This window comes from Pseudophryne corroboree, unplaced genomic scaffold, assembly GCF_028390025.1.
Source record: "Pseudophryne corroboree isolate aPseCor3 unplaced genomic scaffold, aPseCor3.hap2 scaffold_1179, whole genome shotgun sequence".
In the NCBI taxonomy this organism is placed as follows: domain Eukaryota; kingdom Metazoa; phylum Chordata; class Amphibia; order Anura; family Myobatrachidae; genus Pseudophryne; species Pseudophryne corroboree.
In genome coordinates, this window is record NW_026967804.1 from 48,094 (window position 1) to 66,692 (window position 18,599).

Sequence of the window (18,599 nt, forward strand, 5' to 3'; positions counted from 1 at the left end):
ATGTATAATAATAATACCAGGACACCACAAGCCGCTGTCCCTGTACAATAACCGTACACAAAAACCTGCTCCCCCTGTATAACACTAATAACAACACACCCCATTCTGCTCTCCTTTATAGTAATAATAAAATGACATTACAGGATGCTCCCCCTGTATAATAATAACAACAGGACACTACAGGCCGCTCCCTCTGTATAATAATAATAATAATAATAATAATAACAGGACACTACTGGCTGCTCCCCGTGTATAATAACAGGACACTACAGGCCGCTCCCTCTGTATAATAATAATAATAATAATAATAATAATAATAACAGGACACTACTGGCTGCTCCCTGTGTATAATAATATTAACAGGACACCACAGGTTGCTTCTCCTGAATAATAACAACAACAAGACACCACAGGCCGCTCCCTTTGTATAATAACACGATATTTAAGGCTGCTCTTCCTGTATAATAATTACAGGACACCACAGTCTGCTCACACTGTATAATAATAGTAACGGGACACCACAGGCTGCTCCCCCTGTATAATAATAATAATAACAATAACAGAACACTACAGGCTGCTCCCCCTGTATAATAATAATAATAATAACAGGACACCACAGGCTGCTCCCCCTGTATAATAATAATAATAACAGGACACTACAGGCTGCTCCCCCTGTATAATAATAATAATAACAGGACACCACAGGCTGCTCCCCCTGTATAATAATAATAATAATAATAATAACAGGACACTACAGGCTGCTCCTCCTGACGCCATTACCTGATGGTAGATGCTAGAACCGCGATTTAGAACCAACCATCACGTGATCTTCCTGTGTGTGGAACGGAATGCAATGACCGGAAGTAAGGTGGAACGCACAGGCCGGAAGTAGGGAATGATTGGCACAGGCTGCTTCCTAGCGTCTGGCCCCTCCCATCCCATGCCCCGCCCTCAACTCCGCCTTCTGTAATCACTATTACCGTACATGTCCTCAGTACAGGAGGCCGGCGGCCATTTTCTTGTAGACCAGTCCGGCATCAGCTGCAGCAGCAGCAATAGGTTCCCTGGCCGTGTTGTGACGTCAGGAGCGGCGGCCATTTTCCCCTGGTCTGAGCTCCGCCTTCCTTCTATCATTCCCACAAGGCAGCAGGAGCAGAGAGCAGCCATTGCTGTGTCTGGCAGCAGGTAATGATATTATTATTATTATTCTATAGGCTGAGCAGCTCTGGTGTCAGGTTCTGTACTACAGGGGGAGCAGCCTCTGGTGCCTTGTTATAGTGCAGCTGGAGCAGCCTCTGGTGCTGCATTATCCCTGTACAGGTGGCTGACACTCTAGTGTCCTATTACTGTAATACAGGTAGCGCAGACCCCGCCGTTACCGTAATACAGGTGGCGCAGACCCCGCCGTTACCGTAATACAAGTAGCGCGGACCCCACCGTTACCGTAATACAGGTGGCGCAGACCCCGCCGTTACCGTAATACAGGTGACGCAGACCCCGCCGTTACCGTAATACAGGTGACGCAGACCCCGCCGTTACCGTAATACAGGGGACGCAGACCCCGCCGTTACCGTAATACAGGTGGCGTAGACCCCTCCGTTACCGTAATACAGGTTGTGCCGACCCCACCGTTACCGTAATACAGGGGACGCAGACCCCGCCGTTACCGTAATACAGGTGGCGTAGACCCCTCCGTTACCGTAATACAGGTGGTGCCGACCCCACCGTTACCGTAATACAGGTGGCGTAGACCCCACCGTTACCGTAATACAGGTGGCGCAGGCCCCGCCGTTACCGTAATACAGGTGGCGCAGACACCAATGTTCCCGTAATACAGGTAGCGCAGACCCCAGTGTTACCGTAATACAGGTAGCGCAGACCCCGCCGTTACCATAATACAGGTGGCGCAGACCCCACCGTTACCGTAATACAGGTGGCGCAGGCCCCGCCGTTACCGTAATACAGGTGGCACAGACCCCGCCGTTACCGTAATACAGGAGGCGCAGAGCCCGCCATTACTGTAATACAGGTGGCGCAGACCCCGTCGTTACTGTAATACAGGTGGCGCGGACCCCGCCGTTACCGTAATACAGGTGGCGCAGACCCCGCCGTTACTGTAATACAGGTGGCGCAGACCCCGCCGTTACCGTTATACATGTGGCGCAGACCCCGCCGTTACCGTTATACATGTGGCGCAGACCCCGCCGTTGCCGTAATACAGGTGGCGCAGACCCCGCCGTTACCATAATACAGGGGGAGCAGACCCCGCCGTTACCGTAATACAGGTGGCGCAGACCCCGCTGTTACTGTAATACAGGTGGCGCAGACCCCTCTCTTACCGTAATACAGGCAGCGGAAACCCCGCTGTTACCGTAATAAAGGCGGCGCAGACCCACCGTTACCGTAATACAGGTGACGCAGACCCCACCGTTGCCGTAATACAGGTGGTGCAGACCCCGCTGTTACCGTAACGCAGGTGGTGCAGACCCCGCTGTTACCGTAATACAGGTGGCGCAGACCCCGCCGATACCGTAATACAGGTGAAGCAGACCCCGCCGTTACCATGATACAGGTGGCGCAGACCACGCCATTACCGTAATACAGGGGGAGCAGACCCCGCCGTTACTGTAATACAGGTGGTGCAGACCCCGCTGTTACCATAATACAGGTGGCGCAGACCCCGTCGTTACTGTAATACAGGTGGCGCAGACCCCGCCGTTACCGTAATACAGGTGAAGCAGACCCCGCCGTTACCATGATACAGGTGGCGCAGACCACGCCATTACCGTAATACAGGGGGAGCAGACCCCGCCGTTACTGTAATACAGGTGGTGCAGACCCCGCTGTTACCATAATACAGGTGGCGCAGACCCCGTCGTTACTGTAATACAGGTGGCGCAGACCCCGGTGTTACCGTAATACAAGGGTAGCATCCTGTGCTATTATAGTATACAGGAGGAACAGCCTGTGTTGTCATAATATACAGTTGTAGCATCCTGTGCTGTCATGGTATACAGGAGGAGCGGCCTGTTTTGTTATAATATACAGGGGTAGAATCTTGTGCTGTCATAGTGTACAGGTGGGGCGGCCTGTGTTGTCATAATATACAGTTGTAGCATCCTGTGCTGTCATAATATACAGAGGGAGCAGCCTGTGGTGTCCTGTTATTATTATTATTATTATTATTATTATTATTATTATACAGAGGGAGCAGCCTGTGGTATCCTGTTATTATTATTATTATTATACAGGGTGATCAGCCTGAGGTGTGCTGTTATTATTATACAGGGGGAGCAGCCTGTGGTGTCCTGTTGTTGTTATTATTATTATTATTATTATACAGGAGGAGCAGCCTGTGGAATCCTATTATTATTATTATACAGGAGGAGCAGCCTGTGGTGTCCTGTTATTATTTTTATACAAGAGGAGCAGCCTGTGGCATCCAGTTATTTTTATTATACAGGGGGAGCGACTTGTGGTGTCCAATTATTATTCTACAGGAGGAGCAGCCTGTGGTGTCCAGTTATTATTATTATTATTATTTTTATTGTACAGGAGAAGTAGCCTGTGGTGTCCTGTTGTTATTTTTATACAGGGGGAGCGGCCTGTAGTGTCATGTTGTTATTATACAGATGGAGCGGCCTGTGGTGTCCTGTTATTATTATTATACAGGAGGAGCAGCCTGTGGTGTCCTGTTATTATTATTATTATTATTATACAGGGGGAGCAGCCTGTGGTGTCCTGTTATTATTATTATACATGGGGAGCAGCCTGTGGTGTACTATTATTATTGTTTCTCTAGCATCCATAAGGGATATTGGGGTAATCTAGTATGATGGGGTATAGATGGGATCCAAAGGAGCCAGTGCAATTTAAATCTCTTCCACTGGGTGCACTGGCTCCTCCCCTCTATGCCCCTCCCACAGGCAGTGTAGAAAATGTGCCCTCAGGAGAGGATGCCACTCTGGGGATCCAGAGAGTTTTCTTTAGTTTCTTTTCAATCTTTGTTATTTTCTGTATACTGTATACCGGAGATGGGTAACAGTATACCTGAACCGTGGGCGTTAGGAGGGGGGGAGTGGTCACCGGCCTTGCGAGGTGTCAGAGCCGCTTCCCCGCTGCAGGATCACCATCCTGAGAGGTTGTTGTACAGGAGGCACTGTGCCTTAGCGGTCACAATCGCCGCATCACATCATAATAACTGCCTACAGGGGCGCTGTGTGGCTGGCTCCTTATACTCTGTGACTCTCTGAAGGTACTCTGGGGGAAACTGTGTCTGACATTTTCCTGTCTCTGTGTGTAAATATGTATATCTCACATAATCATATCTAGGGACTCTGAGTCTTGTGCTGCAGAGTGTGTATCTTCTACCAGGGAGTCTATACTATCCTCAAAACTGTACTGATCAGGCTTCTGGGGCAGAACCCCCAGGGGTGGCCTCAGCAAGGTGTACTATACCGTATTTTTATACAAATATATCCCATACTGGGAAGGAGCCACAGCTGTGCCTCTCACCCCAACTCTGTACCCTAGAAAGCGTGGTCTTGCCCAAATAATGCATATGAGGGGTGTAACATATGATTGAGGCTATTAGGGATGAGGAATCTTATTAAAAATAATTTGACTGTCGAATTGTCAAATGTTAAAACGGATCCAACGTTTTTTTGTTGAAAACGTGTTGAATTGTCGAATCCAATTCGACATTGTTTTTTCGTCGAAAGAGCCCCGGTTTCGACAATACGAAGGATTTGACACCAATTGAATACACCCGTATTTCACATCCCTAAAGAGTGTCTAAATTGTCAAAGAGGGTTGTGTTACCTATCCATAAGGTACAACCTCCATAAGGGATTGGGCTGATCGCAGATTGAGACTACTCTCTAATACTGTACATACAGGTGTAACTCAGTAACTTGGTCAGGCTCCTTACTTGATGATTTAGGTTCTAGGTATGACTGTGACATTTCCTTGTTTCTATGTCACATACAGGATTCTACAGACTTCTCGGCTGGTGGCCGTGACGGAGTTTGGCCTGCATTACGCAGGGTCTTCTGTCCTGGCGGCCTAGACATGCAGGGGACGGTGGCGACACCAATGGACTGCGGATACAGAGTAAGGTATGGCGAGTCTGTCCTTCACATGTGAGACCCTGGTGGGGATGTGCTGGATACCTAACTATCCCAGCCGACTGCGGGTAAGTCGACATGTCTTCCTTCAGTACTAACCAGAATATTGTATCCTCTGCATACACTGCACTACATTCGAACCACAAGGGTTACACATAAATCCAAGGGTTCCTCCACTTCCTTTAGAGGACATTGGGGAAAATCCAGAAAACCTGCACCGCCAGGTTCCCAGGGACAGATTCGGGTTCTGCCTTCTCAAAGCCTTCGGTTTGATGGTGGACCTCGCTGCCTGGGGATCAGGCAGGTGGGGGAAATGGTTTCACTCAAACATCACGGTGATATCATGCCTAGGCCGCTAGAATGAGTTAGGTTGCCAAGGGAGTGGACTAGAGTTTCTAGTTTTCCCGCCTCACGGATTCTTCGGGATTACTAGCTTCTCAGGCGAAGGGTACGATACTGCTGGTAGATATTCAAACATTTTACAAACAAATGTCGTTATCCGGTTCCACCTCATGTCCTGTACTGGCTCAACTAGGACTCTAAACTTCAGCAAAGCCAACTTTGACATGATGAAGGAAGCATTAAGGGACATTGAATGGGAAATTCTGTTTCAAGGAAAAAATAGGATTTTAATACCTACCGGTAAATCCTTTTCTCTTAGTCCGTAGAGGATGCTGGGGACATTCAAAGAACCATAGCACCATGGGGTATAGACGGGATCCGCAGGAGACATGGACACTTTAAGACTTTTAAGGGGCGTGAACTGGCTCCTCCCTCTATATCCCTCCTCCAGACCTCAGTTATAGGAACTGTGCCCAGGGTGGCTGCAGACCTCTCACCTACTAGAGGGCCGCAGGTTCGGGATTCAGAATTGGATCCTCCTAACCACGGATGCAAGTCTCAGAGGTTGGGTGAGCAGTCACCCAAGGGGAAAACTTCCAAGGAAAGTGGTCAAGTTCGGAATCCATCCTCCCAATAAACATTCGGGAACTAAGGGCTGTGTACAACGGTCTTCTACAAGCGGCACATCTTCTGAAAGATCAGGCCATTCAGGTTCAGTTGGACAATGTAACGACTGTGGCCTACATAAACCAACAAGGCGGAATGAAGAGCAGAGCTGCAATGTCAGAGGTAACAAGAATCATCCTCTGTGCGGAAAAGCACGAAGTGGCGCTGTCAGCGATCTTCATCCAGGAGAGTGGGGCCTCCACCCAGAGGTGTTCGCAGAGGTGACAAGTCTTTGGGGCATACCTCAAATAGACAAAATGGCCTCCCGCCTCAATAAGAAGCTTGGGAGGTACTGTTCCGGGTCGAGAGACCCACAAGCAGTGGCAGTGGACGCCCTAGTAACTCCGTGGGTGTTCCAGTCAGTGTATGTGTTCCCTCCACTTCCACTCAACCAAAGGATTCTCAAACTAATCAAAAGAACAAGAGTTCAGGCGATCCTCTTGGCTCTGGACTGGCCAAGAAGGGCTTGGTACGTGGATCTTCAGGAGTTACTGCTGGAAGATCCAAGGCCTCTTCCTCTTTGAGAGGACCTTCTGCAACAGAGGCGGTTCGCTTATCAAGACTTACCATGGCTACGTTTGACGGCATATAAATTGAACGCCAGATCTTAGCTCGGAAGGGCATTCCGAACAAGGTTATTCCTACCCTGAAACATGCTAGGAAAAGAGTAACATCTAAACATTACCATCGAATTTGCAAAAAGTACATGTCTTGGTGTGAATCCAAGTAGTTTCCTACGGTGGAGTTTCAACTAGGGCGTTTTCTCCTCTTTCTGCAAGCAGGTGTGGATGTGGGCCTGCGTTTGGGCTACATTAAAGTCCAGATTTCGGCTTTGTCCATTTTCTTCCAGAAACAATTGGCTGTCTTCCCTGAGGTTCAGACTTTCTTGAAAGGGGTTCTGCTCACCCAGCCTCCCTTTGTGCCTCCTACGGCACCTTGGGATCTTAATGTGGTGTTGCAGTTCCTCCAGTCGGATTGGTTCGAACCTTTACAGGAGGTTGGAGTCAAATTTCTCACTTGGAAGGCAGTCACACTTTTGGCATCTGCTAGACGTGTGTTGGGGGCATTGTCCTGCAAGAGCACCTACTTAATTTTTCAGGAAGATAGAGCTGAGCTCAGGATGCGTCAGCAATTTCTGCCGAAGGTTGTGTCTGCTTTTCATATCAACCAACCTATTGTGGTGCCAGTGGCTACTGACTCCTCAATTACTTCAAAATCCTTGGATGTTGTGAGGGCTTTGAAGATTTATGTGAAGAGAACTTCTCGTCACAGAAAGTCGGACGCTCTGTTTGTCCTGTATGATCCCAACAAGATTGAGTGTCCTGCTTCTAAGCAGACGATTTCTCGCTGGATCAGGTTTACTATCCAGTATGCTTATTCTATGGCAGGCTTACAGTGTCCAAAATCTGTTAAGTCCCACTCTACTCGTAAAGTGGGTTCTTCCTGGGCGGCTGCCCGGGGTGTCTCGGCTTAACAACTTTGCAGAGCAGCTACTTGTTCTGGTTCGAACACGTTTACTAAGTTCTACAGTTTCGAATCTTTGGCCTCTGGGGAACTAAAGTTTGGTCAAGCGGTTCTGGAGGAACCTCAGCCCTCTCCCTCCCGTACTGGGAGCTTTGGTACATCCCCATGGTACTAATGTGGACCCCAGCATCTTCTAGGACGTAAGAGAAAATAGGATTTTAATTACCTACCGGTAAATCCTTTTCTCGTAGTCTGTAGAGGATCCTGTGCTTCGTATTGGTTCAGTATTGTTGGTTCAGCCATTGCTGACTTGTTTTAAGATGGTTAACTTGGTTTTTCTGTTGTGATGTGTGAGCTGGTGTGAATCTCACCACTGTCACCACTATATATATTTCCTTCTCTCAAAGTATGTCCGTCTCCTCGGGCACAGTTTCTAGACTGGGTCTGGTAGGAGGGGCCTAGAGGAAGGAGCCAGCCCACACCAATAAACTCTTAAAGTGTCCATGGCTCCCAAGGGACCCGTCTATACCCCATGGTACTAATGTGGACCCCAGCATCCTCTACGGACTAAGAGAAAAGGATTTACCGGTAGGTAATTAAAATCCCATTATTACTATTATTAATTTTATTATATGTAGTTGTGGGGATTGAAAATATTGCTCAAATTCTAGGATATATTAAAGCAGAGACCAAAATATCCATGGCATGTGTAACAGATGATAATTGGAGCAGAATGAAGCAAATGTATATCACACTCCTGGGAGTGTCACTGTGACGTCACTTATATCTATAATAATAATATAGGGACATGACTGGGAAGGTGAGGGGATCTGGGTGTGTCACAGTGGCATCACGTATATCTATAGTCATAGTCCAGGGACATAACTGGGGAGGTGAGGGGATCTGGGAGTGTCACAGTGACATCACATATCTATAGTCATAGTACAGGGACATGACTGGGGAGGTGAGGGTATCTGGGAGTATTTTCAGTGATATTGATGTCTCCCCCATTTCGCAGGATTACACAGTAGTAAGGAATACATCCAGTGAGTGTGAGACACCCAGCAGCCGTCCCTGTGTGTCAGTAGGACTTAGAAGGACACAGAGCCCCATTACGGTGCCTCCATCTCACTCACTGATGAGAGACACAGTGGCAAGAAGATCCTGGAACTCACCAACAAGATCATTCAGCTGCTGACTGGAGAGGTAACTGCTGGGAATGGGGCATTATACAGTAACACCGGGGGATGTGTCTGGGTGATGACTGGAGAGGTTACTGCTGGGAATGGGGCATTATACAATAACACCGGGGGACGTGTCCAGGTGATGACTGGAGAGGTGACTTCTGGGAATTGAGAATTATTTAGTAACACCAGGGGATGTGTCCGGGTGATGACTGGAGAGGTGACTGCCGGGAATGGGACATTATACGGTAACACCAGGGGACGTGTCCGAGTGATGACTGGAGAGGTGACTGCTGGGAATGGGACAATATACAGTAAAATCGGGGTATGTGTCTGGGTGATGACTGGAGAGGTGACTGCTGTGAATGGGAAATTATACAGTAACACCAGGTGACGTGTCTGGGTGATGATTGGAGAGGTGACTGCTGGGAATGGGACATTATACAATAACACCAGGGGACGTGTCTGGGTGATGATTGGAGAGGTGACTGCTGGGAATGGGACATTATACAGTAACACCGGGGGATGTGTCTGGGTGATGACTGGAGAGGTGACTGCTGGGATTGGGACATTACACAGTAACACCGGGGGCGTGTCTGGGTGATGACTGGAGAGGTGACTGCTGGGAATGGGGCATTATACAGTAACACCAGGGGATGTGTCTGGGTGATGACTGGAGAGGTGACTGCTGGGAATGGGACATTATACAGTAACACCAGGGGACGTGTCTGGGTGATGACTGGAGAGGTGACTGCTGGGAATGGGACATTATACAGTAACACCGGGGGATGTGTCTGGGTGATGACTGGAGAGGTGACTGCTGGGAATGGGAAATTATACAGTAACACCAGGTGACGTGTCTGGGTGATGACTGGAGAGTTGACTGTTGGGAATGGGGCATTATACAGTAACACCAGGGGATGTGTCTGGGTGATGACTGGAGAGGTGATTGCTGGGAATGGGACATTATACAGTAACACCAGGGGACGTGTCTGGGTGATGACCGGAGAGGTGACTGCTGGGAATGGGGCATTATACAGTAACACCAGGGGATGTGTCTGGATGATGACTGGAGAGGTGACTGCTGGGAATGGGACATTATACAGTAACACCAGGGGATGTGTCTGGGTGATGACTGGAGAGGTGACTGCTGGGAATGGGACATTTTACAGTAACACCAAGGGACGTGTCTGGGTGATGACCGGAGAGGTGACTGCTGGGAATGGGGCATTATACAGTAACACCAGGGGATGTGTCTGGATGATGACTGGAGAGGTGACTGCTGGGAATGGGACATTATACTGTAACACCAGGGGATGTGTCTGGGTGATGAATGTATCACTGTGGGTGTCAGGTTCCTATAAGGTGTCAGGATGTCACTGTCTATGTCTCCATGCAGGAGGTGGAGTGTATAAAGGAACACAGGGGTCTGTACAAGGCCGTGATGATGGAGAATCACCGGCCCCTCACATCACTGGGTAAGAGGAGACTGTCATGTATTGTACAGGGGAGAGCAGGTATGGGGGCCCCTATATACACACATCATCTGATAATCACAAATATACACTGTACTCAGTCACTGTGTGTCTCCTACAGATGGGCCCAGTAACAGAGATATCCCAGACAGATGTGCCCTTCCTCTGTATTCCCAGGATTGTACAGAGGAGAATCACAGGATCCCACAGGAGGATCAGGTAGGTGGGATTTAGGGTCTCCCCAATATACCAAAGTGACTGTCACTATATGATCTGTAGAAGAGCTGTGTGTCTTATACACTGATATTATACTGTTTCACCTCAGTTTAATCTGACTGTATGCAAATGTCATTATAGTGTTTCTTGTTTTTTTTCAAGGTACAACGTCTGTCTGATATTAAAACAGAAGATGTAGAGGGAGAAGAAGAGACGTATGTGACTGATATAAAGGCAGAAGATATAGAGGGAGAAGAAGAGACGTATGTGACTGATATGAAGGCAGAAGATACAGAGGGAGAAGAAGAGACGTATGTGACTGATATAAAGGCAGAAGATATAGAGGGAGAAGAAGAGACGTATGTGACTGATATAAAGGCAGAAGATATAGAGGGAGAAGAAGAGACGTATGTGACTGATATGAAGGCAGAAGATACAGAGGGAGAAGAAGAGACGTATGTGACTGATATAAAGGCAGAAGATATAGAGGGAGAAGAAGAGACGTATGTGACTGATATAAAGGCAGAAGATACAGAGGGAGAAGAAGAGACGTATGTGACTGATATAAAGGCAGAAGATATAGAGGGAGAAGAAGAGACGTATGTGACTGATATAAAGGCAGAAGATACAGAGGGAGAAGAAGAGACGTATGTGACTGATATAAAGGCAGAAGATATAGAGGGAGAAGAAGAGACGTATGTGACTGATATAAAGGCAGAAGATATAGAGGGAGAAGAAGAGACGTATGTGACTGATATAAAGGCAGAAGATATAGAGGGAGAAGAAGAGACGTATGTGACTGATATAAAGGCAGAAGATATAGAGGGAGAAGAAGAGACGTATGTGACTGATATAAAGGTAGAAGATACAGAGGGAGAAGAAGAGACGTATGTGACTGATATGAAGGCAGAAGATATAGAGGGAGAAGAAGAGACGTATGTGACTGATATAAAGGCAGAAGATATAGAGGGAGAAGAAGAGACGTATGTGACTGATATAAAGGCAGAAGATATAGAGGGAGAAGAAGAGACGTATGTGACTGATATAAAGGTAGAAGATACAGAGGGAGAAGAAGAGACGTATGTGACTGATATGAAGGCAGAAGATATAGAGGGAGAAGAAGAGACGTATGTGACTGATATAAAGGCAGAAGATATAAAGGGAGAAGAAGAGACGTATGTGACTGATATGAAGGCAGAAGATACAAAGGGAGGAGAAGAGACGCATGTGACTGATATAAAGGCAGAAGATACAGAGGGAGAAGAAGAGACGTATGTGAGGGGTGATCAGCAGTGTAAGGAGGAGGAGATCCCTACAGATATCAGCACAGGTGAGTAATAAACACTTAATACAGAAGTCACATATTCTCATTGCTCAGTCACTACAGCAATCTCTTATCCTACACCCTCCCCTGTTCTCAGTTGGGTGTTTCTAACACAAGGCTATCCATGACAAATATCACATGTAGAGAGTTATTACACACAACACTATAATGTTATTAAAAGTAACAAGCAGAAGTTTATTATTAGTGATTATATATAAATGTGTATATATGTATGTATATAATATAATTAGTATTGTTTTTTGTGGAGTGCCTAATTTATATGCATTTTGTTAGATGATGCAGGTATGAAATATTTCCTGCTATACAGTAGACCTGAGGTCACCAAATACAATTTGTATAAGATTCAGAAATAAAATGAAATTTGAATCTAGAACTTCAAGTAAAACAGAGTAAAAGCTTATAACAAGTACATATCTGTATAATCAGAAGACAAGCGTTTTGCACTTGTTGTCACCCTTGCATGGGCGGGCTTGTTCTTATACACTCCAATTCACTCTAAATACAAATTGCGTGTCTTCCAACGCGTTTCGTCAATAGTGACTTCTTCAGGGGTGTTTTCTGTTAAAGGCTTTATCCGCAAATATCAATTGTGTAGACTTGAAATAATTGTGTAACCTTCAGATGGTAATTGTGGACTTTTTCATGAGGAACACATTCCTAATTACTTGTGAATAATAGTTCCTGCTCTGTGCAGTTATGAGGTTATGACTTTAGGGAATGTAATGGCCAGATCCAATATTGCTCAATCTAAGGTCTCGCAGTAGCCTTACTACATACATAAATGTGTCTTGCACTCACTATAATAACTAACAATAATAAACATGTATTGCTCAGTGCATTTAAGCCTGCAGCGCCTGACAAGTGACCCTACTATACTGCAGGTCCTACTCTATTGCTCAAAATAATTACCATAAAAACAGCTATCGCATTAGTGTTAACCTTTAGGTTTGCTCTCAGCAGCGGAACAGTGGCCAAAAGGCTTGGATAGATTTTCGGAGCACCAGTCTGACGTGCCACCAATTCACCAGATCTGGGACTGCTTGGCTGGGTCCGGCATTGTACTGTTGGTGCAGTTCCTGATGCGTTTGGAATGATTGGTTGTTGCTAAGCGCCCTAAATGCCTGTGGTCCCGATTTGTCATGATCTACTTTCACCCACTGTTCCGCCGCTGATATTCTTGGTGTCCATGCTTCTTCCACTGTAGATGGATACTACTCACTGTCTACAAGGGATCACCAACAAACAAAAGCCGGTCTCGGGCAAAACCAATGGCTCGCTTTTGCCAGTTGCATCACGTGCACGACCCATGGTTCCATCTGACAAAGAAACAATGTCTCAACAAATTTGCATTGTATCAATACCTCAGACATTTACAATGATCATCCAGTAGTTTTAGTGTCACCATCTACACGCATGTGCACGTCCCGTGTCATTAATATACCCGGTGGAACTGCCCATGTCGCCATCCGTCGCTCACTCCAGTACATCAAAGTGACGTCACCTGACACATGCTACATCCGGGGACATGGAGAGAACCTCGTCCACGTGACCTATAGTAACCAATGGGGACAAAAGTATCAAGTAACCTGCCATCAAAACAGTGTAACAACACCGATCAAATTCTATCCTCTTAGATATATATATATGTTCCTCTGGCAGAATCCACAGGTTATCCACAGGATAACATTGGGATATGCCGGAGGGACAGCGGAAATAGCACCAAACAGTCACGAGCTTTCTGGCCTCCCAGGATGCATCAGGGCTCTTGCATATAATCCCGCCCACTGACTCAGTCAAATCAGTTTTTTGTTTGGTGCGGCAGGAGCCGGACCATGGTCACAGGGGTGCTGTTAGGGCAGCCCTAAGCTTTTATTATTTTATTTTTATAGTCTGTTTTGAGTGATCTTTCTTAACAGCGTCTTAAACGCATACTAGAAAGAGTCGCTCCAACAACTCTCCACCGGGTCGCAACAATGCTTACCTTCGCGGTACAGTGCTCTCTCGACGGGCGTCTGTGACTGATGTTCTATCAGGTCCAGCAGATGTTACCAGGCTGTGGCCAGACCATGGGGAGAAGGTAGGGCATCGGTTTCCTTTTACTAGGGATTTCCGGACACAGCCGCACTGTATTGGAGGAGACTACAAATAGTGGCTGATGCTACGCTTTAGGGACCATAGGCGCCAGGACTAGGTTGAGGCCGCGACCCCTAGAGTTTATGTCAACAAGGGGAGTCAGGCGCTCTCCTGGTCGCCCCTCCCCCCAGTTCATGACCAGTTTCCGTGCGTCTCCCGCCCATGAACTGATGGCCTCACTTCCATCTCAGACGCTACAACGAGGGTACTCGGTCGCAGCTTAGGCCGCTGCGGTTGTGTACACTAGAGTTTCCGCCTAGACCTGGTCGCACACAGGAGCGTCTGCATACACTTATCGTTCACTGAGCGTCTGTGTCCGTTATTGAGCGTCTGTGTCTCTCATCAGTTACCGGAGCGGTAGTGTACACTAGTAGCGTCTGAATCTACTTAGCGTCTTTCGAGCGTATTGATAGATCATGGAAGTGGGGTGAGTCTCCCTGTATCCCACTCTACTGAGTAAGGGTTATACAGTAATAAGACACCTTCTACTTGTTAGTATGAATTGTTAATTTTGGTACATATTGCATATGAGGCCTGTACACTACTGTTGTTTTCTACAAAAATGTCTGAAAAACTTGTTAAAACATAAATACAGTAATTGTACTCCTACTTGTAAAGTAATTGTTTGTGGTTGATTATATTCTCATATGACAATGTTTAATATATAACATGTGACTGACTGCTAGTATGATTGCTGACTTTTAAATGTTGTCAGTTTTATTCTGAACCTCAATTCAGGTGCACGGTTGTGATCAGATTGATTTCACTTCTATATATATATGTGTGTGTGTGTGTGTGTGTGTGTGTGTGTGTGTGTTTCTCAGTCACAAATTGTGTAGTTGGTAAACACTGAAAAATTGACTATGTCTGTGAGCGGCAAAAGTGACGAGGATAATTTATCAGGCACTCCTACATCCTTAACATGTTTATCTTGTAAAATGGGGATTTTAGATGGAATGGAACAGTTTATTACTTATGATGGGTTATGTACAAACTGTTATGCGTATCGGCAAAGTAAAAAGCAGGCTCCGGTTCAACAACCAGTAGAACCACCATGGAGTATGTTCGCGCAAACCTTGTCTGCAATATTGTACAGATTAACTCCTGCAGTTCCACCCCAGGTAATAGGTTACACTATTAACCCATACATGCAGCTCCCTCCTTATGGTTTAGTTCCAGTAGCTTCTACAAGTAGCCAGGCTGTTAGGACCAGGGTAGATACATCCATGTTGCAGACTACACAAGATGATACAACAGATGACTATACAGTGTATTCTAATACCCCATATGATGATCAGTCGGAGGGTTTTAGCTCAGAGGATATAGCTGAGCTTATTGATGCAATGAAGGCTATTCTCTCTTTGGAGGAATCAGCCAAGACAGTGTAAAAATCTAAAGCACCTGTGTTTAAACGAACAAAGACAGTTAGGACTGAATTTCCAGTATCAGAAGATCTGACGGAAATGATGGAAGAACCTTGGGCACCGCCTGGTAAAAAATATAAGATTCCGAAAAAATGGGATTCTTATTATCCTTTTCCAGCTGCGGATTGTTCAAAAAGAGAAGTTCCTCCTAAAGTAGATGCACATGTTGTGCGACTTGTGCGTAAATCTGTTTTACCATTGCCGTCTACTTCACTGACTGATGTTACAGATAGAAGAATAGATGGTTTATTGAAAAATATTTTTTTCTCTCTCGGGGGCTGTAGGAAGGCCAGCTATGGCTTCAGCCTGGATGACGAGAGCGATGGTAGAATGGGCGGAGAAACTAGAAAAAGGCCTCTTCCCTTCCACAGGGGAGGCGGAATCTCTTTTAGGCCGTATAAAACAAGCTGCGCAATATTTGGAAGAAGCAGCACTTGATATGGGTACAATTGCTTCTAAAGCATCAGCCTTGACAGTAGCTGCTCGCAGAGCAGTTTGGCTACGTAATTGGAAAGCGGATGCAGAATCCAAGAAGGTTCTGGAAGCTCTGCCTTTCGCTGGTGATATTCTGTTTGGAAACAATTGACAGATATTCTAGAATCGGAAGCTGAATCCAAGAAGGTCAGATTTCCGGCTAGTTATAACCCTAAGACTAGGGGTTCGAAATTTCGGCCATTTCGATGGCAAGGCAGAGCAAAAGGGAAAGAGGAACCTAAGCAGCCCCAGTTCAATAAGTCAACTAGGGATAGGAAGCAATGGGCCAATAGACGGCCGGCTCCAAGCTAGAACAGAAGCCATCAGTCTGAGGGTACGGGCCTCTGCCTGGAGGTTTCCAGGGTTGGGGGCCGACTCCTTCAATATGCACATATATGACAGCAGTGGACGACAGATGCTTGGGTGCAGAAGTGGTATCTCTCGGTTATGGTTTCCCCTTCAAGAGGTAGCCTCCTCAAAGATTTTTTTGCACCGCTCCGTCTCAAATAGAGTCGAAGGCAGTGCCCTGCAGGAAGCGGTTCAGAAACTGCTTCAGTCTGGTGTAATTATCCCAGTACCCCCGACACAATGGGGACAGTGGTTTTACTCCACAATCTATTTTTGATGCAGAAGCCAAATGGGTCATTCCGACCCATTCTCAATCTCAAAATGTTAAACAAATACATTTGGTTTCCAAGGTTCCACATGGAGACATTACGCTCCATAGTTTTGGCCATGGAACCAGGAGATTACATGGTATCTCTGGATATACAGAATGCTTACCTACATGTGCCTATAGCACAGTCTCATCAGTGTTACCTCCGGTTTGCCATCCTCCAGCAACATTTTCAGTTCCAGGCTTTGCCCTTCGGGCTAGCAACAGCCCCCAGGGTGTTAACCAAAATTATGGTGGTTATGGCAGCTTATCTCCTCAAGCAGGGGATAAGAATATTTCCATACCTTGACAATCTTTTAATCCTGGCACAATCTCAGGAATTACTTTTGAGCCATCTTCAACAGACAATAGTTTGTCTACAAAGACACGGGTGGCTCATAAACTGCGAAAAGTCGTCTGAGTCCGTCACAACGGATGGTTCATTTGGGGGCCATATTGGATTCAGGTCTACAGAGAATTTTGTTACCATGGAAAAAGATATCGAAGGTGCAAGTAATGACTCTGGAGTTGCTGCAGTCAGACTATATCAGTCCATGCAGCAATGATGAGTCTGATGGTGTCTACCTTCGACATGGTGGAATATGCACAATTCCACTCCAGACCTCTACAGCATCTCATTCTGACCCGATGGAACGGAAGACATCAGACAATAAAAAGACAGATGATTAATCTTCCAGTAGACGTAAGAAGGTCTCTAGCTTGGTGGCTACAGACAGACCATCTAAGCAAGGGGAGACCTTTTTTGGGTAACGGATTGGCGAATCCTGACAACAGATGCCAGTCTTCAGGGCTGGGGAGCGGTGTTCGAAAGCCTCTGGTTCCAGGGAAAATGGACCATAAGGGAAAGTCGCCTGCCAATAAATCTGTTGGAAATAAGGGCCATATACATGGCTCTAGTTCAGGCAAAGGACAGTCTGCAAGGAAGACCAGTCCAGATCCGTTCAGACAATGCTACAGCGGTAGCGTACCTCAATCATCAGGGAGGAACTCACAGCAAAAGATTGATGGAGGAAGTAACTCCCATACTAAGGTGTGCAGAACTCCATCTCCCAGCATTGTCAGCAGTGTTTGTTCCAGGTGTACTGAACTGGGAAGCGGATTTTCTCAGTCGACAACCATTCAGGAAACCGAATGGGCATTATACCCAGAAGTATTTCAGACCATAGTAAACAGATGGGGGTTGCCAGAGATAGATCTTCATGGCATCCCATCTGAACAACAAAGTTCCGATATACGGATCAAAAACAAAGGATTCCGGAGCAATCCTTGTAGATGCACTGTCAGTGAATTGGGAGTTTTGTCTAGCATATCTGTTTCCTCCAGTCTCCCTGTTACCCAGGGTAGTGAGGAAAATAAAGCAAGCAAAGGGAGCCATAACTGTAATAGCTCCAGCTTGGCCCAGAAGGCATTGGTACACAGATCTGCTAAGGATGTCCGTGGAAGCTCCAATACTGCTCCCTCAACGTCAAGATCTACTAATGCAGGGTCCTTGTTATCACAGTCATCTGGATTGTCTGTCTTTGACGGCATGGCTGTTGAGACCTCTATCTTAGAAGCAAGAGGATTTTCAAAACAAGTAATTCAAACTATGCTTAGAGCAAGAAAACCTTTTTCAGCTCGTATTTATCATCGAATATGGCAAGCCTATACTCATTGATGTAGCGAAAGAAGTTTGGATCCAAGATCTTTTAAAGTATCCAGGATTTTGGATGGCTTCCTTGAGAGTTCAGGTATCAGCATTAACTTTATGGTTTCAGAAAAAGATTGCTGACTTACAGGATGTGCGTACTTTCTTTCAGGGAGTGATACACATTCAACCACCTTTTGTTCCTCCTGCAGTTCCCTGGGATTTGAATCTGGTTCTTAAAATCCTTCAGGGACCTCCGTTTGAACCTCTTAAGAGAGCAGATCTTAAATGGTTGACGGCTAAACTTCTCTTTCTACTGACAATGGCGTCAGCTAGAAGAGTGTCAGATTTAGGAGCACTATTGTGTAGGTCTCCTTTTCTGATCTTTTTTCCAGATAAAGCAGTTCTCAGAACTAGATCTGGTTATCTTCCGAAGGTGGTCTCAAA

The 18,599-nt window shown here is 46.2% G+C and overlaps 1 protein-coding gene across 1 annotated transcript in view; it reads left to right on the forward strand.

Moving 5' to 3' along the window:
- The first annotated feature begins 11,455 nt into the window (after positions 1–11,455).
- LOC134990569 (gastrula zinc finger protein XlCGF26.1-like) overlaps positions 11,456–18,599 on the forward strand; it is a 42,271-nt gene continuing 35,127 nt past the window's right edge. Inside the window, exon 1 of the mRNA XM_063950698.1 lies at positions 11,456–11,803. Within this exon, the coding sequence (XP_063806768.1) occupies positions 11,566–11,803 (238 nt within the window). The 5' untranslated portion in view covers positions 11,456–11,565. The remainder of the gene's footprint in view (positions 11,804–18,599) is intronic.